Source organism: Podarcis liolepis (assembly GCF_965112155.1).
Source record: "Podarcis liolepis genome assembly, chromosome: 17".
Lineage (NCBI taxonomy): Eukaryota > Metazoa > Chordata > Lepidosauria > Squamata > Lacertidae > Podarcis > Podarcis liolepis.
In genome coordinates, this window is record NC_139571.1 from 2,779,025 (window position 1) to 2,798,015 (window position 18,991).

Here is an 18,991-nt window from a genome sequence, read left to right on the forward strand (position 1 = left end):
ATCTTGATATTCAGAGGAACAGGCTGTTTGCCTCTGAGGTCTTGCTCTCCTTGCCTCTCATGGGCTTTTTGGGTGCATTCACTGACCTTCACTCCATTTCACCTCTTCTAGATCATCAACCTCTTTGTTGCTGTCATCATGGATAATTTTGACTATCTGACCCGGGACTGGTCCATTCTGGGTCCCCACCATCTTGATGAATTCAAGAGGATCTGGTCAGAGTACGATCCAGCTGCCAAGTAAGAGACACATGTCTTTCTTCTTCAATTACAGTAATTACTTACATGGAAATGCAATGGAATGTTGCGATCATCCAGAAATTCTGGAACTTTCCACTAGGGGCAGCAGAGAGAAGTTTTGTCCTCCTGGTTTATAGCTCCATTTGCAGAGGTCCCGTGATACAATATCTTGAAATCTCAGGCAATAAGGGGGGTGTTATTTTAACATTTTTGCTGGTGTAATTGTGTGCCACAAGGGGCAATAAACAGCAGGACCATCTTAAGCATATCTGGCGCCATGGTGCAATGCTTCCTCCGGTGCTCCGGTGCTGCTGGCGGGGCTGGAGGAGGCAGGCAGCGGCTGGAGGGCAGCTTTTCCGGCGGGGAAGAGGTGGAGGCTGGACACGGCACCTCCCGACTCAGCTGACTGCTTCGTGCTGCGGTGGCCAGAGCAGACGGAGGCTCCGGGCGTGGCGCTGCTTCAGCGTGGCATGGCAGAGGCAGGCGAGGGCGGCGAGCTGATGCCAGGAGGTGCCGTGTCCAGCCTCTGCCTCTTCCCTGGCGCCCTCCAGAACTTGGTGCCCTGGCGCCCCGCGCCACTAGCCTTTATGGGTAAGATGCCCCTGCTAAACAGTGTGCTTGGACCTGCCACTTCCTGACCCAGAGGAGCAGAGCTGGAGGAGAGCAATGGCTCTGCTTCACATAGTTCACATAAGGAACAGGGGTCTTTTCTAGGCCATGGCTAGTCTGCCACCACTCATAGTCCCATTGAGGGAGGCAGCACCCCACCTATCCCACAGCTCCTTACCACCCACTTGAGATGCCAATGTGGTGCAGTGGTTAGAGTGTTGGACTAGGACTTGGGAGACTAGGGTTCAAAACCCCATTTGGCCCTGAAGCTCCCCTTGGAGTCAGTCACAATTGCTGTGGGGATTAAATGAGGAAGGGAAGAACCATGTACACCACCTTGAGCTCCATGGGGAAAAGAGTAGAATATAAATGCAATAAATAATAGAACCACAGAATTCTAGAGTTGGAAGGGACCCTGAGGACCATGTAGTTCAGCCCCTGCAATGCAGGAATATGCAACTGTCCCTTACAGGGATCAAACCTGCAACTAATAAATAAGTTCTCTTCCTCCAGGGGCCGCATCAAGCACCTTGATGTAGTGACTCTACTACGCCGGATACAGCCTCCGCTGGGTTTTGGGAAACTCTGCCCCCACCGAGTAGCTTGCAAGGTAATCTCAAGGGGCCCACCTGAGTGTGACTCCTGGGTTCTCACTTCCCAGGAGAACATCGTGGCCGGGTTCTAGCTCCAGAGCCTATCAGTCCTCATGGGTTCCCTTGGAGGACTTTATGAAGGGAATGAGGTGGGTGGGGCTACAGTAGAGAGGTAGCTGGGGAGGACAGGTGACAAGGATTCTTGCTTTTAATTCATTTGTCTCTGCAGAGGCTGGTGGCTATGAACATGCCCCTGAACTCAGATGGAACTGTCACCTTCAATGCGACTCTCTTTGCCTTGGTGCGGACATCCCTCAAGATCAAAACAGAAGGTGAGGTACAAGACCGTTCTCATGGCGCTTGCCCTCAGTATATGCAGAATTGTTACTAGCTGATGAGAAAGAACATTTTATACTCTCCGGGAATGATGTTTTTTCTCCAAGCACGTAACTGGATTTATGCAAATCCACTTGCCCAGTTGCTAGTAGCAACTGCAACTCCCATCTTATGCCACACACCTAGCCGAAATACTCCTTCCCTGGAAATCCACAGAAGAGAAAGTGGAAAGTTAGAAACTTCTCTCCTTTCCTGCTAGGCTTTTGCAGGATTGTGGAAAGAAATACCTTGAAAGGGTCAATGGTGGCCACAAATAAAGCGGGCTATTCAGCCAAACTCTGCAGACCCTACATTCCAAATTCCAGGGCTAAGACCCAGCATTAAAAATACGATCTGGTCCCAAGCTTCACTTCTCCTTCCCCACCTCCTGCAACTGTCCTTTGGGTCAGGCCAGAAGGCCTTGCTTCAGCCACCTCCGGTTTCCACTACCCCACCTTCACCCCACTCCGCTTTGGCTTGGACCCCCACCCACCCTATGCGCACCTCATTGTTCACAAGGCACCCCCAGTGGTGACCCTGGGCATTTGTTTGTTTGTTTGCTTGTTATTAATTATCTTTGTATTGGGATTGCTCATCCAATCAAAATTCTTACATACCGTAATTCATAAAGGTAAAGGTACCCCAGACTGTTAGGTCCCGTCGCGAATGACTTTGGGGTTGTGCGCTCATCTCACTCTATAGGCTGAGGGAGCCAGCGTACAGCTTCTGGGTCATGTGGCCAGCATGACTAAGCCACTTCTGGCAAACCAGAGCAGCGCACGGAAATGCTGTTTACCTTCCCGCCAGAGTGATACCTATGTATCTACTTGGCACTTTAATGTGCTTTTGAGCTGCTAGGTGGGCAGGAGCAGGGACTGAACAACAGGAGCTCACCCCGTCGCGAGGGTTCGAACCGCCGACCTTCCAATCGGCAAGCCCTAGGCTCAGTGGTTTAGACCACAGCACCACCTGCATCCCTTTACATAATTCATATAGACAACAAAATACAAAACACAATTTAAAAAAACATTTTAAAAGGCACAAAAATGCAGCAAGAAACATAACTGACTAGAACCCACTGCTCATATTCCACAGAACAGCTGCCTAACCACAGAAGCAGGCAATAGGAGTGATCTGTGGGGGGCATTTGTCACCTCCCCCCCCCCCAGTCATATGTATAGATGGAGGATGGAGAGAATGATGTAAGCAGGACTAGTTCAGTGGAACAGCCATTGCAAGGACTTGGGCTTGAGCTGCAGGGCCCTGAGGAGTCACAGGCAAACCCCAGAGTGCACTGCAAGGGCACGGATTGGTGCCAAGGCATTACTGTAACCCCCTAGTGCAGGAATCTAGAAGAGGGGTTTTGTTCGGACCCACCCCACAAACTTAAAGCACATTTAAAGGATTTGGGGAATTGTATCTCTGTTGGGCGTAAACTATACTTCCCAGGTTTTTGTGGGGGAGCCATGTGCTTTAAATGTGTGGTGTGGTCCTCATTCTCCCCCCACTCTTGTAGGAGACCTGGATGTGGCAAATAAGGAGCTTCGTGCTGTAATCAAAAAGATCTGGAAGCGGACCAAGCCCAAAATCCTGGATGAAGTTATCCCTCCACCAGAAGGTCAGTGCCCCTTTGTCCTAGCAACCGGACTCTGTCCCATCCCCACTGCCCAGAGATAAAAACTGAACCAAGCACTCTTGGCTTTCCATCCAGAACCTACTCTGAGTCCCATTTAACTGAGTGCTGGTTTGCTCTCAGGGCTGGTCCAAGCACTGAAGAAATCTCTAGGTTGCTTAGGGCATTGTTGTGTAGCAACCGGAGGTGGCATCTGCTTTACCTTCTGAGGGCCACCTTGGCAAGTTCAACAAAGGATAAAGAAAGGAAGCTTGGAAGATATGATTCTGTAGTGATACTTGGGATTCCTGCAGCAATGACGTAAGGAGTTCAGTGGACCTAGGGGACTGGGAGAGCACTGTAGCTTGGCAAGCATCCTGGAGAGTATTGAGTGTTTGCAGAGCACCAAGTAAGTGATCTACAGCAGGCACTGGGCAAAACCACACCGTGCTTTAATGTGTCCTACCCACATGCCTCCAGAGTATCAAGAGAAATGGGGAAGTCAGAGGCTGTGTTGGCTTGATGGGCACTTTCAGCAATCATGGACCTTGGAGCAGGTGCCAGTCTTGCCCATTGCCAGCCCTGTTTATGAAGGATCTTGCATATATGAAGAATTTTGCAATAATAATAATAATAATAATAATAATAATAATAATAATAATAATAATAAATTATTTATACCCAGCCCATCTGGCTGGGTTTCCCCAGCCACTCTAGGGGGAAATAAAGTCATATTGTATTTGGCGCAAGATGGAGATCATCTTTGGGAATAATAGACCTTCAGATCGGCAGAACCGCCATGTTAATCTGTTTCAGAGGAAATAAAGCAGGGGCTCCGGTGGCACCTTCAAGACTGCCACCATAAATTAAGGTTGTACTCTTTAAGATGCCATAGGACACTGTGACCTTTAAAAACTAGCCCACCTATTCCATGGAGCTTTCTGGAAATACAGATGTTCCAAAAAACAAGCCACAGATTCCTAACAAGAGTGCACTTAACGTCTTCCCTTGGCAGAGGAGGAGGTCACTGTTGGAAAGTTCTATGCCACATTCCTGATCCAGGATTACTTCCGTAAATTCCGTAAGCGAAAGGAGAAAGGAATGCTTGGTCCAGATGGGTCCCCAAGCAATTCTACTGCCTTGCAGGTGAGTATCCTTGTTTTGCTGTGGGCCTCTTAGCTGCTCTAATGAACAGAGAATGCAGCATGGATACCAGGCTGGCTGATCCTGCTGCTTTGGTGCTTCTCTCCCATTCAGGCTGGGTTGAAAAGTTTGCAAGATCTGGGGCCTGAGATCCGCCGGGCCATGTCCTGTGACCTGGAAGAAGAGGAGGAAGCTGAGGAAACTGTGTGTGAGGAGGAAACCGTGACGTATAAGGTGAGCCTTTGGTCTAGTTTTCTCTGAGTGAGTTAACCTCCATCTGGAGTGCACCACTTTGGACTGAACATATGGAAGAATCATATGACTGAATGCTACTCCATATCAAAACATTCCCTGCACCTGGAAAACACATGTTAGGAAGAATGCTAAAGTAGAATTCTTCTTTCTGGACATACTAGTTTTCTACCTGTTGGGATTTCTCTTTTTAACAGAGCAGAATTCAGTCATGGCAGCTCCCATGGTACAGCCCAAATATAGGTTCATCACCTCAGTGATGCCTCCTCTTTGCCCACTAATTGAACAGGGCAGAAAAGCAGACAGAGTATTGGTTATCATGGACCTACCATAGGGATAACTGATAGCTGGGAAACACTGGCCTGCAAGCACTCCAGCTGGAGAACAGCCTTGACCAAAGGTGTCATGGACTTTGAAGAAGCTTGAACTTAGGATGAAAAGGAGAAATGAGCTATGAGGAAGGCACGCTTGGCAATCTCTCACCATGATCAACTCCTGCCCAGAAACCTCTTTCCCCACTGTGGATGGACATGTGGATCCAGAATTGACCTCCACTTACAGACTCACTGTTAAGACCATTTTCATGGAAGACAATCGTACTTGGCTACGAGTGATCGCCAGAGAGGAAGATTACCATAGGGCCAAAAACATTGTCCACTGGAGTTCAGAAGGGACATTTCACTCCACGTTCACAGTAGTTATTATCAAATCTCAGGATGGGAAATAATTTTCTAGAGGTGGAGCACATGGAGCAGCTCAGTGAGGAAGGCAGTGGAATAATAACCACCAGGGGCCTCCTTGCCAGTTGCCAGGAAATCTATAGAAGAGATAGATGAAGTTAGACAAAGCCTAGACAATGTGAGAAATCCATGGCCTTCCAGACATTGATGGAATGCGCCTCCATCACTCTTGTTTATTAGGCCCTAATGGCTGGGGATGGCTGCTTTGACTCAAGGCACTGCGTAGTCTCTTGTTTCCTCTTGGTTTTAATTTTGTTTGCTACCACCCTCCATTCAAACTAAAGGATGCCAAATTAATATTTACTGTATATAAACTTCCAGAACTGTATTCTATTCAGTTATTATGATAGAGTGTCATAGTATATCTAATTAGCAGATTTGAAAATAATTTACAGAATCGTTTTACGTAAAAAGTGATGGAGAGCAAATTCTTTTGAAAGGTAAATCCTGGTTTCTGCTCTTTCAACCACCTTCCCAGAGAGCTTAGTGTGGAATGCCAAATTGGAAATGTTTCCACTAACCAGTTCTCCGCTGCTTTTCCACACCCCTTGTTCTGTTCCCAAATTGGAAAAGGCTGCAACTGAATCGCTGAGAGAACAGATGTGTGTACAATATGTTGTTCCAAATTCCAGAAGAGAAGAAATTACAAAGGTTGTGAGAGATTTGGAGGAAGGAAATAAGAATTCTTTCTGCAAAGTTGTAAAGTGCTCATGGCTTGTCAATACCGACTCCAGAAGCTCAGGCACTTTTGTGCTGACAGAAACCTGTGACCACCCCAGCACTCCCGCAGGCGCAATGGTATTGAAAGCATGGTTGCATATAATTGCAGCAATAGCATCCAAAGATGTCTGGAAAGGCACAGAGGTAGGAAGATGCTATGGTTGCTCATAGCCCAAATTCCCATTATAAAAGGGAAGCTGCCTCTGGCTGGGGGAGCCAGAGAACATTAGCCTTGTTCTCAGCATGGCATCTCTATATCAGGGCTGGAGATTTGCACTGGAAGTCATAAAGAGAAGCCAGTTCAACTTCATATTAGAGCTGCAAGTCAGGATGGTCCAGGCAGTGAAGGAGAGAACATTGGAGGGCAGAGGAGCCTCAGGAGGGAAGAGCTGGCAAATTTGAGGAAGAAGGAATGTGCATAAGTGGTCAGGAGCTGGAGAGATGAAGGAGATCAAAGTTCACACATTCATATTTGAAACAAGCAGCCAGATTTTGTGCTGCAGACCTTCAGTGCTCCTGTAAGGTGTGAAGTGATCTGAGGGCAGCAATGGACTGTTCAGAAGCACTGTTGGTTTTTATGACATGCCCAGGCTTCTCTCTTCCCACAGAGCTCTGAGGCGCTGTATGGCAGTGCGCCTGACCACCACGTCACAGCTGCTTCGCCAGACGGGGAGAACAAGACTCTGATGAATGGCCTTGTGGGCTCCCGGCACCCCTCAAGCGTCAGCCTCTCCCACATGACTAATGGACCAACCCACTATGAGGAGAACGTTGGGGGCAATGAGGAACCTGCTGAACTGCCCAACATCCCCACCCGGCGCAGGATGAGCAGGTGCTGGTCAGGATGAGGTCCTGGGCTGGCGGGGGAAGGAAGAGTGTGGCGTGGCTGAGTGGGGAGGCAGGAGCCAGGATTCCAGAGTTCCTTACAGCCCTCTGTACCTCTTCAGGCGGAGCTCTGATAGCAGCGGCATCCCGCCTACAGTGCATGAAGAAGCCACACACACCGAAGACTACAGGGAGGACACCTCAGTGGAGCAGGGATACTATAGCCGGGAAGAGGACTCTGAGAGCCTGGCCTCCCGTGACAGGTAAGAGTCAGGTCCTGAGACAGAACAGAGCAACTTTGGACACGGCCCTGGCCTTATTTGCAAGTTGCCATAACAAAATGACTGCTTCCCTGTAGTCCAGTTCCACATTGTTCCAGTTAACATCTCAGTGGAGGAATAATGTGGCACCTTCTGCTGCACTCCTGCTCCTTCGTGCAGAAGTCAAATAGTAAAGAATCACATAATTTCCTCCATCCGCGGAACATAACTACGTGAAAGGGGCATCCGGACCCAGTGTCGCCCCTGAGGGACAGCATAGACATTGGTGTCTTTATGATATATGCCCTCATGGTTGAAGGGCCACAGTACATGGACAGTAAGTGATTGTGGCAAATCCCAACACCAGGAATGCAAACTGAGAGTGGAACAGACTGCCTCGGATGGTAGTGGTGGACTCTTCATTTGAGGTTTTGTTAACCACCTGTCATAGTGGATTTCCTGAACTGGCAGGGGGTTGGATTTGATGGCCTTTTCAAATCCCTTCCAGGCCTTTGCTTCCTTGGGGCCGGTATGCTCACTCAACGCTGAGGCTGCAAAGAACGAGGGTTCCAGGGCCATTAGGAACGAAGGCTGTTTTGTCGTTCACTGACTTGTGTGCTTTCTTCCCTATGCAGGCAGCCCTGTCTTCACACTCCTCAGCCCCATCGTCGTCGTTGGGACAACAGCTATGGCGGCTCTTTGCCCCTCCCCTCCCGGCGCATCAACAATGGGATGGTTAATGGCATGCTGGATGGCAGGCAACCCAAGCGCAGGCGCCTCCTGCCTCCCACACCCACAGGTCAGGATGACAGGGAACTTGGGTTACCTGGGCAAGTGACTCTGGGAGTGCGCAAATGGAGGAGGGCTGGATTTCATGGCTCCCCTGGGTCACAAATACACCCCCTTTTTAAATACAGTGGTACCTTGGGTTACATACGCTTCAGGTTACAGACTCCACCAACCCAGAAATAGTACCTCAGGGTAAGAACTTTGCTTCAGGATGAGAACAGAAATCGTGCTCCAGTGGCGCGGCAGCAGCCGGAGGCCCCATTAGCTAAAGTGGTGCTTCAGGTTAAGAACAGTTTCAGGTTAAGAAGAGACCTCTGGAACGAATTAAGTACTTAACCCAAGGTACCACCGTATATGCTGCAGAGTCAAGCAGAAAAGCTTTTCATAGACAGTACTTCTTCAGACTTTAGTTCAAACTTTGGTTCAAAGTTCCCCTGGGAGTGGGTGGGTAGCTTCTTGTAGATAGAAAGCTAGCAGGGAGAAGTCTTCTGTCAGAATGCAGCTATTTTATGCACAGGGAGTTTTCTTCATGAGAGGAGCATTTAAACACTGATAGAGTTACATGCTTGATGGATCGGGGGAATGCTGTGGACATAGAGAATATGGATCAGTAAGGCTTTTGAAAAAGTTCCCCATTATATTATTGCAAGGAAGCTGGTAAAATGGGGGCTGCACAAGGTAACTGTTAGCTGAATTTGTAGCTGGTTGACTGACCAGTGCTCACTAATGGTTCCTCAGGGTTCGCCTTGGTTCTCGTCCATTTTGGCTCCCAAACGCTGCCAACTGCAGTTTGCGAATGTTCTTTGGAAGCTGAATGTCTGATGGGGCTTCCGCAGCTTCCGATTGGCTGCAGGAGCTTCCTGCCTTGGAAGCCGCGCCTTGGTTCTGAATGCTTTGGAGGTCAAACGGACTTCTGGAATGGGTTCCGTTTGACTTCCAAGGTATCACTGTATATATGTAGAGAGAGACGGTATTGCATGACACTCCAATCGCCAAGCAATGTGAGATTCCAGGGGTTCTCAACACTTACCCAGGGTTCAATTTATTTGGAATGAGGGGCAGCAGACACACACACACACACACATATATATATACAGTGGTGCCCCGCAAGACGAATGCCTCGCAAAACGGAAAACCCACTAGACGAAAGGGTTTTCCGTTTTTGAGCTGCTTCGCAAGACGATTTTCCCTATGGGTTTGCTTTGCAAGATGAAAACGTCTTGCGAGTGTCCTGATTTTTCCCCGCTTCCCCCCTTTTTTCTAAGCCGCTAAGCCGCTAAGCCTTTAATAGCCGCTAAGCCTTTAATAGCCGCTAAACCGCTAATAGCGCTAATCCGCTAAGCCGCTAATAGGGTTGCTTCGCAAGACGAAAAACCTGCTAGACGAAGAGACTCGCGGAACGGATTAATTTCGTCTTGCGAGGCACCACTGTGTGTGTGTGTGTGTATATATATATATATATATATGTGTGTGTGTGTGTGTGTGTGTATCTGTCCCTCTCTGGCCTTCTGGCTTCTTCTAGCCAGATCTCACAACTCTTTTCCCTTCTCACTACCACTCCCAGACAGGTGAGGGAGCAGGGACAGAGCAGCTTCCTCACTTATACTAATGACCCATACTTAGGTGGCCATTACAAAGAACCTGGCCTTGCTATTCCTTGCTGGATCCAGGAATTGGAAGAGACTCAGCAATACGGCCTACTCACCTCCGCCCCCCCCCCACAACTCACACTACCTCCCTCCAACAACAAGACATTTCCCCCCAGATATACAAACGAACAACAGGCCTTTTAAACCACTATAGAGTTATTGTCTCTGCTGTATGTTTTTGTTTTTTTGTCTTTTGTTTGCTTTGCTGTCCTTTCTTCTCTATGTTATTGTGGCGTGAGAGTTTATGTTTCTTGGTGTGTGTTTGTTTTTTAAAAAACCTTTTTAAAAACATTGTGAGCCCCTCTGAAAACACTGGTGTGTAATATATCAAATGAACAAACAGTTTGGTGGTCAGTGGGTTCAGCCAAATGCGCTGGTGTGGCAGAGGGCAGCCACCCCACACTTGTGGCCTCTCATACCTTCTCTGGCCTTCCTTTCCCCACCTCCCTGCTTTTGGTAGGCCGCAAACCAGCCTTCAGCATCCAGTGCCTGCAGCGTCAAGGCAGCTGTGATGACATCCCCATCCCAGGCACCTACCACCAGAATGCGCCACCCTGCCGAGCACGTGCACAGGTAATTCTTGCACAGGGTGTGTGTGTGTCTGTGTGTGTGTGTGTGTGTGTGTGAGAGAGAGAGAGAGAGAGAGAGAGACTGACTTAGTATGTACCATACTTCTGTTCTACTGCTGAGGCCATCCCATCCACTGGCCATCTCACCAGCTCTCTCCTCTGCACCAGGGCTATGGCAGCTATGACTCGTGGCACAGTGGCAGCCACTCCTCAACAGCATCCTCACAGTCGTGGGCCACACCACCTAAGCGGGGCCGGTTGCTCTATGCCCCACTAATCCTGGTGGAGGAGGATGGGTTGCCAGGGCACAGCTGGGAGAAGAACAGCAACAGCCTTCCGCCCATGTCGCGAGCGCGCTGGTACATGAATGAGCCTGAGCTGCCCTACCGCTCTTATGGCCAGCTGCGTGTGCCCGGCCCACTCAAGCACAGCTACAGCGACAAGCCTGGCAGTGCCGACAGCCTGGTGGAGGCGGTGAGTGCAAGGCAGACTTCTCTGTCTCTGGGATGCAGCTCTTTGGGACCACCTTCCACTCCCCCTCATCCCTCCTGCAAGAATAGTTTTTGTCACCCTGATTGGGGTGGGGGTGGGTGAATCAGTGTTTCTCAAACTTGGACCCCCAGCTGTTGTTGGACTACAACTCCCATCATTCCTGACCACTGATCCTACTAGCTCAGGGTGATGGGAGTTGGGGACCCAAGTTTGTGAAACACTGGTATGTATTTAAATCCTTTTGTTTTCCCTTGGTTACTCAGCCTCATGCAAGTGTGCCTACAACCACACATAAATACAATGTGGTGGGTGGCAAGTTGTGCCTTCCCTCCAGCTAGTGAACCTTTCTTACTTAAGGATATCACCAGCCCCAGTATGGAAAGCTCCTCTGGTTTAGTCCTCTGGTATGCTGCTTAGGGCAGAAGAGATTTTATCGCTAGGAGGGTTGTACGTGTGCTGCACTGAAAATTATTTCAAATTACATGCCAAATAAAGCCAGATTTTGCAGCCTAAAACCAAAAGTGCACATCAGCTGGTGTCATCCTTATTATGCAGAGTTCGTTCTGGTTCTGCTAGCAATGGCAGAATGAGAAAGAGCCAGAGCCTCACTCCTGGCTGCCTTCTAAGGCTGTACTGGGCACAGCTTTACAAGTTTTTTTAGCGCATCCCCAACACTGTACAGGCTAAAATCAGGCATTTGCTTTTAGCAGAAATATGTGATTCTCAAATTACTGGATTTGATATCCATTCTAGTGTTTGGCTTGTGGTATTAAATGTTGGAGGATGGGAAATGAGCAACAGTTTCACCTATGGAATCCACTGGCTCTATTAAGACAGCATGCCAATCCATGAATTGTGTTATCCATAGTTTACAATCCAAACCATGGTTTGAACTTCCAAATACACAACAGGCTGGCCATGGTTGCTTATTTGGTTTCATAAGTGTGCTCCCACCTCTGTTGTGCAGCAGCTTCTTGAGGCAGAGTGATAACCATAACTATGGTTTGTCAGTTCAGGAATCATCCTAAGCCACAGTGAGCACAAACCATGGTTTTCAAGGTCACGTCAAACCATGATTTCTATTTCCAGTTTGCCAGCTGACTGAAACTAGTTTACCAATTTAGACAACATAGATAAGCTTACTTAACCATGATTTGGTGTGATGTCCAAACTGAGCTACTGACTTGGTTGGTTGTGTACTGCATAACTTTGACTAGCAGAACCCTTTCATCTTTCTTCTTCCAGGTGCTCATCTCTGAGGGTCTAGGCCTTTATGCACAGGACCCAAAGTTTGTGGCCTTCACCAAGCGGGAGATTGCTGATGCCTGCCACATGACCATTGATGAGATGGAGAGTGCTGCCACAGACCTGCTGAGTCGCAAGGTCCCTGGCAGCGAAAGCAGCGGCCGAGGTGGTGGTGGTCACGCCTTGTACAGCAGCGACGGGGAGCACAGTGGGGCTGGGAGCCTAGGTCCCGTTTACAGCGATGAGGAGCCCTTCCGTTCCCGTGAGGAAGAGGACTTGGGTGACGAGATGGCCTGCGTCACTTCTTATTGACCAGGAAGTGCCCCCTGGCGGGGCACAGGAGTAGAACTGCTGCAGCGAGATACCTAGACTCTGCAACCGTTGTAGTCCAAAGGCATAGGCTTGCCCAAAGCTGTGCTATGGTGGGAGTGACTGCGGAAAAGAGAGGCCAAAGGATGGGAGACAAAATGCTGCCCTCCCATTGGCTGATACAAAAACAGCCGCTAGAAACATTGTCCTACTACTTTCCTGGTTTAGGCAGTCTGCTCCTTGCTGCCCCTTCTCCAGGCTTTTGACTCCTTCCCAGTGGTCCAGAAAGAGAAAGGGACCTCTGGATTTCTTCCTCTGAGCAAGGATTGTGGATTTTGAAGAGGTTGGGGGGCGGGGTTCCAAGGTGATTAGACAATGTCTTTTTCTATCAGAAGCAATAAAAAGATGCTTTGAAAGATGCTGCTGCCTCTTTATATATATATTATTTTATTCTTATAAGACTGTGTGATGCACATCAACCCAAAAAGAAGAAGATTAAGAGAGGCATCACAACATGTTTAGGATTGCTCCCCTATTCATACCCATATTATTCAGCCATAATATCGCATCCAATATGGGGGCTGGCCTTGTGACCAGGGGCTGCTGTCATTTCATCCCATTGTGTCTTTCCACAGAAGTCCAGGCACTGATGGGGGTTGCCAGTCATGTTCCTACCAGCTATGTACATAATAAATCATAGTTGCAGCTTCTAATACTGGACAGATGGGGGTCCAATTGAAAAAATAAGGTGTTCTCCCTGAGTTTCCCACTTTTCCTTTTCTTTAACCTCCACCAACTCTTTGTAGAATAAGGTGTTTCATAAATGCGATCAAAATTTAATCCAGTATACTTTATGGGGCCCTTGTTTTGTACTCATGTACATGGAGAGCAGGGAGGGTCCACCACCCACCTGAATGGATAATCGAACAGGACACATTAGTGGTTTTCAGTTATATGGCTAAAGGTTGGACAGAATGCCTCCCATGAGTCACCTACCAATACAGACAGATGTTCAGTGGACTGACCACCACCACCAATCCCCACAAGGAAATTACACAATTCCCCTTAGCTGTGGGGTTTTGTTTTGGTTTGGTTTTTTTGCTAAACTGCTTTGCTAGGGAACAATCCTCCCATCAGCTCCATATGCAGTGCAGCCAGTTTGGGTTTCATGCCAATTTCTTAATTAGACTAGCTATAATAACAAAGGTGGGTTTGTAAGTTACACTGCGACTTTTGTAAGTCCACATTTACTCATAAGATCCCACCAAGAAGGCAGAAGATGCAAAGCAGGACCACTTTTCTCAATGTAAGACTGCCTGGAAATCTGAGATTGCTGACATCAAAACTCTCAGAGTCAAAGAATTACTTTGAACACATATATTCGTATACAGCCAGCCTTGGCTGCTGCCTCTATAGGACCCCGCTGGGTTTTATTAAACTTGCGTAACTCTTCCTAGAAATGTCTGAGGCATCAAAGACACCTTTGTCTCTGCACTAATTGCTCCACAATGGACTAAATTGGGCATCTGTGTAATAGTACAGGCGCCTCTGAAAGGAAAGGCTACCTGCTAAGTCCCGTTTCCCTTTGAAGTTCTTTCTGATACGCAGAAAGAGGATGCTTTGGCCTTCCCTTTAGGTATAGTTGAACAAAACCCCGAAAACTGATGTCACCAGAAATATGGAAGGTATTGTATTGTACAGTGACTGGCAGAAGTGGTTTGCTGTGCCACTTTATTCATCAGTTTTCCTATTATTTATTCTTTTTATCCTACCCTTCCTCCAAAGGAGCTCTGCCTAATATGCACGATTTCTCCCTGCTCCCCGGCACATCTCCATGCTAACAGATTGGAGCAACCACATCCCCCTGCTCAAGTTGTGCAGCTGATAGTTCTAGTCCAAAACATCTGGAGGGTGCCAGGTTGGCAAAGGCTGAAGGTAAAGGACCCCTGACAGTTCAGTCCGGTTGCGAACGACTCTGGGATTGCGGTGCTCATCTCACTTTACTGGCCGAGGGAGCCGGCGTTTGTCCGCAGACAGTTTTTCCGGGTCATGTGGCCAGCATGACTAAGCCGCTTCTGGCAAAATCAAACACCGTTTACCTTCCCTCCGGAGCGGTACCTATTTATCTACTTGCACTTTGATGTGCTTTCAAACTACTAGGTTGGCAGGAGCTGGGATCGAGCAACGGGAGCTCACCCTGTCACGGGGATTCAAACCACCGACCTTCCGATCAGCAAGCCCTAGGATCAGTGGTTTAGACCACAGTGCCAACCGTGTCCCTCTGGAAAAGGCTAGTGTAGAATAAATAGACTTCCCCCCCATGAAGTTAACTAATGGAAGCAAACAAATATGAAATAATAATAAATAATAATTTATTATTTATACCCCTCCCATCTGGTTGGGTTTCCCAGCCACTCCAACAAAATATTAAAAATATATTAAAACATCAGTCATTAAAAACTTCCCTAAACAGAGGTCCCTTCAAATGTCTTCTAAAAGTCAGATAGCCATTTATTTCCTTGACATCTGATGGGAGGGCGTTCCACAGGGCAGGTGCCACTACTGAGAAGGCCCTCTACCTGGTTCCCTGTAACCTCACTTCTCGCAGCAAGGGAACCGCCAAAAGGCCCTCAGCACTGGACCTCAAAGTGAACAAATAATGAAGACATAAAATCCTGTTTCTCCTCTTTATAAGTTTGTCTCTTTTTCTGCTGTTGTTATCACTCCTCATAAAGTTACAGCCAAGTATATTCATAAATGCAGACTGAAGAGTAGTACTGGCTTATGGGCTGCCACATAGATGGTGGAGCAAATTGTTCTCTTTTGCTCCAGCATGTAAGACCCACACCAACAACTTCAAATGGCAAGAAAGGGAACTTTGCCTGACAGTACAAGCTGTTCAACAATGCAACAGACTCCTGGTTTGGAGGGCTGCAGATCAAGGATGCTCTAGCGGTGGATTTACTGCGTTAGCAAGGTGTCTGGATTATTGACTTCTGAGTACTCTTCCAACCCCACAGTTCTCCTCTGGGTTACCTTCACAAAAAGAGATAATGCAGCCATGTTGAGATGACGTTCTCCAGCTGGTCCTGATGCAACATTTCCTTGGCAATAAGAGCTTCTTCATGGATCAAAAGATCCCAGAATTTAGAGAGCCAATTCTCCACTCCATTGGTTGCTTCAGCTCTCAAAATCTAATGTTCCGTCCCAGGCAGGGGTCAGGTTTGTATCCTAAGTGGTGGGTGGGTGTGCTAGGCACATACTCCAGAGAAACAAGGTCACATGGCTGGTGCCTGTTCAGGATCTCATAACAATGTCTGGTCAAGTAGAGGTCAGGTTCTAGCAGGGCAAGGTCAAAAGAGCTGAGGTCAGATTCCAAAGAGCAGGATCAGGTGAAACAAGAGGCCAGAACCAGTTCAGTCAATGTCAGTCAAGCAAAGCAGAGAGCAAGTTCAGGTTAGCAAAGTCAGGCAAAGTAGAGGGCAAGGTCCAGCTAAGCTAACAAGCAAAGCGGGCAGCACCCTGGACAGCTCCAAATGGAATCTGCCGGGGAAGTCAGACAAGAAAGATGTGAAAGTTGCTTCAGCAACCACCAAAACCTGGCTGAACCGTAAGTAGAACTGCAGCTCCCTCTAGGCAGCTAGAGCAGCCTCCTCCACCTGGTGTCTTCCAGGTGCTTTGGTCTACAACTCCCATCAGCCCCAGACAGCATGTTATCAGGGGCTTATGGGAGTTGTAGTCCAACAACCTCTGGAGGGTGTTGGGGAAAGCTAAGGTCCCTCCCCCAACAGAAATCGTGGCTATGCCCATGCAGACACAAGCAACCATTAGTAGATAGGTAGCCGTGTTGGTCTGCCATAGTCAAAATAATTTTTTTTTTCTTTTCTTCCAGTAGCACCTTAAAGACCAACTAAGTTAGTTCTTGGTATGAGCTTTCGTGTGCATGCTTCTGGTATGAGCTTCTGTGTATCTGAATTTTTGTGTATCTGTATTTTTTTTTATTTTGACAAGCAACCATGTCAGCCCTCTGGCCATGGGGGGGGGGAGAAGCGGGTGGCAGAAAGGGTCTCAAATGTGATGATCCTGTTCCACCCATCGCTGGCTTCCTCATCGCCTGGAGGCAGCATGTGGCTGCTGCCAGATTCCCTGCAAGGGAACAGGTATGTCCCTTGACCAAACAAAAAGGTCAGCCAAACTGCAAGTCTGACCATGTCTCTTCACTTCTCTCCTCTTTTGTACAATGGGGGTAACTCCCAGGTAAGTGGAGTTAGGATTGCAGCCTCAGAGTGAGTATCAGCTCCCACCTTGGGACCAGGACTGGAAATGACAAGTGAAGCAGCTTCTAGGCTTGCCATATTTTAGTCTAGCAAATCACGGACCATTGTGCAGCTCACATCAGTGAAGCAAAATGGCACCCAGGGGCCTGTGTAACCCCAGTGCCATCCTGGGCAGGTCACATATAGCTGGGAAACAGGCAACCGATGCCTAACAGTCGCTGTCGCCCTGTAATTTCCTACACAGCACTGTTGCTGCAATAGACAGAATGAATGCACAGCATTTCCATACACCCTGCAAAATTCCTCCAAGCTAGCAAAAAGACCTAGAAAACAAATACAATGTCTTTTTATAATTTTAATAAGCCGCCAGTCCATTTTGCAGAGAAACTGAACCGAACAGATCCCCTTTCCCCGTTGACCTTCCCTCGCAGCTCCCTCCATTGCCGCCCCTGGGACTGGAAGGGTCTCGGGGCGCAGACCTGCTTCTTGCTCGCCGCTGCCTTCTACATATTGAGGGATATGCATCCAGCACCACGAGGGACACGGGCCCAGACAGACAGACAGACAGACAGACCCCCCCCCAACCCGCCAGCCTCCATTTCCCACGGCCCTCTTCTCCCTTTGCCCACGAAGGACATGGCTCCCGCCCAGCTTCGCCCGCCCGCCCTGTGACGTCAGCCTCTTCCAGCCCCCCCGCCCCTCGCCCCGCCCTCCCAGCTGCCCCCCCCCCGCCCCAGCCATCCTCCCCGCCGCTCAGCCGCGTCGCGCTCGCCTTCCCCGCAAAGATGGAAGTCGTCAACCAGGTGAGCCTCCAAGTCAGACCCGGCGAGCAGCTCCCCGGCGCCCCCCCGGACCCCCCCGGCCGGGCTGCTCGGGGGCCGGCGCGGCGCTGCGGGCAGGAGCCCCTTGACGGGGGGCGGGGGGGTTAAGCCAGCCCCCCCCCCGCGATTTGCAGCAGATGCGCGGAGCTCGGGGCGGGGGGGGGGGCTGCGGAGCAATTGCTGCAGTGAGGGCGGCGGGCGGGGGCTGCTGGGATGAAAATGCCCTCGAAATAGCCGGAGCCCCCCCCCCTTCTTCCTCCGCAATGGCTTCGGAGAGGGGGCTGCAGTAACGTCGGCGCGGCGACAAGATGCTGCCGTCGGTCATTGCAGCAGATCGGAAAGCGGGCGGGGGGGGGCAGGAAAATGGCTGGGCGATGCAGTAGAGCTACGCCCGGGGGGAGGGCGCGGGGGGAGGGCGGGATGCTCTCCGTTGCAGTAAACAGGGGCGGGGGGAAGGTCGATCGCTGCCCCCGCACGCAAGACCCGCCGCCGGCAGAAAGCGGGGGGGGGGAGGGCTATGCGGGCCGCAGCAAGTGTACCCTGCGGGGGGGGGCAGGAAGGCAGGTTGGGGTGGGCAAGGGCTGGGGGGCACGTGGAGTTGTTTTGCAACAGAAGGGGGGGAGTGCAGGTTAGGGGTGGGGGGCGGCCTTTCTCGGCGGGGAGGCGTCGGGCAGAAGGGCCCCCACTCCGGCTGCTGCAGCAGCAGATGGTGTTCGAGAAGCATCAATATGGCTGCAGAAGAACCTCAAGGCGCAGCGGGGGGGGGGAGCGAGGGATCCTGGCGGGGGGGGGCTCTCTTCTCTTATTTTTCCAGGATCTGTGGGAGGCGGCTGTCGGGCAATAAAGAAGGTTGGAGGGTGCAATCCGGCCGCCCCATGCTGCGAGCCCGAGGGGGCTGGCAAGGAGGAGATGCCGCGGAGGGGCGTCTTCTCACGACTCTTCCCCAGAGCAACTGCAGTCAGATGCATGGGGGGGGGAGGGATTTTGCATAGGATGGGGGTGTCGCTTTCGGAGCTGCGGGGGTTGCTGCTCACTCGCTTGGGCAGCTGGCCTGGGGGAGGAGGTGCAGTGATGTATAAGTTGAGCCCAGGAAGGTGGCATTCATGCTTGGGGAGGGAACTTCTGGACGGGGCACCCAGAAATTAGGTTTGACTTTTGGCTTTACAGTGGGGCTACTAGTCAAGGAGTCAGAGGGGTGGGGGGTGTCTGGTGGTGGCCATTTGCAGAACTGCTTGGTAAGGAGAGAGTCCAGAAATGGGGAGTTGAGATGTCAGTTTGTGTTGTGTTGGGAGAGGCTGCGATCCTGAAGAGGGTGTGGGCAGTTTCTTTGCATTAAGACTCTCACAGCTCAGTCTTGTGCACATTTACCCAGAAGTAAGTTCCACTGCATTTTGGAGGGTTTACTCCCATGTATGGGTGCTTAGGATCACAGTCCCACTCTCGCTTTTCTCACTTAGAAATTTCACATAGCA

General features: G+C 49.8%; 2 protein-coding genes across 5 annotated transcripts in view; both read left to right on the forward strand.

The window, feature by feature from the left end:
* The window catches only part of CACNA1F (calcium voltage-gated channel subunit alpha1 F), a 57,882-nt gene extending 45,043 nt beyond the window's left edge, over positions 1-12,839 (forward strand). For all 4 annotated transcript variants that reach the window (XM_083482410.1, XM_083482411.1, XM_083482413.1 and 1 more), the window contains 12 exons: positions 112-239; positions 1,362-1,458; positions 1,671-1,773; positions 3,333-3,434; positions 4,444-4,574; positions 4,686-4,805; positions 6,892-7,115; positions 7,231-7,371; positions 8,004-8,167; positions 10,267-10,379; positions 10,544-10,849; positions 12,113-12,839. In XM_083482410.1, coding sequence (XP_083338536.1) covers positions 112-239; positions 1,362-1,458; positions 1,671-1,773; positions 3,333-3,434; positions 4,444-4,574; positions 4,686-4,805; positions 6,892-7,115; positions 7,231-7,371; positions 8,004-8,167; positions 10,267-10,379; positions 10,544-10,849; positions 12,113-12,424 — 1,941 coding nt within the window. In that variant the 3' untranslated portion in view covers positions 12,425-12,839. The remainder of the gene's footprint in view (positions 1-111; positions 240-1,361; positions 1,459-1,670; positions 1,774-3,332; positions 3,435-4,443; positions 4,575-4,685; positions 4,806-6,891; positions 7,116-7,230; positions 7,372-8,003; positions 8,168-10,266; positions 10,380-10,543; positions 10,850-12,112) is intronic.
* Positions 12,840-17,426: 4,587 nt separating this feature from the next.
* Positions 17,427-18,991, forward strand: part of SYP (synaptophysin) — a 29,604-nt gene continuing 28,039 nt past the window's right edge. The window contains exon 1 of the mRNA XM_083482647.1: positions 17,427-17,501. Coding sequence (XP_083338773.1) covers positions 17,484-17,501 — 18 coding nt within the window. The 5' untranslated portion in view covers positions 17,427-17,483. The remainder of the gene's footprint in view (positions 17,502-18,991) is intronic.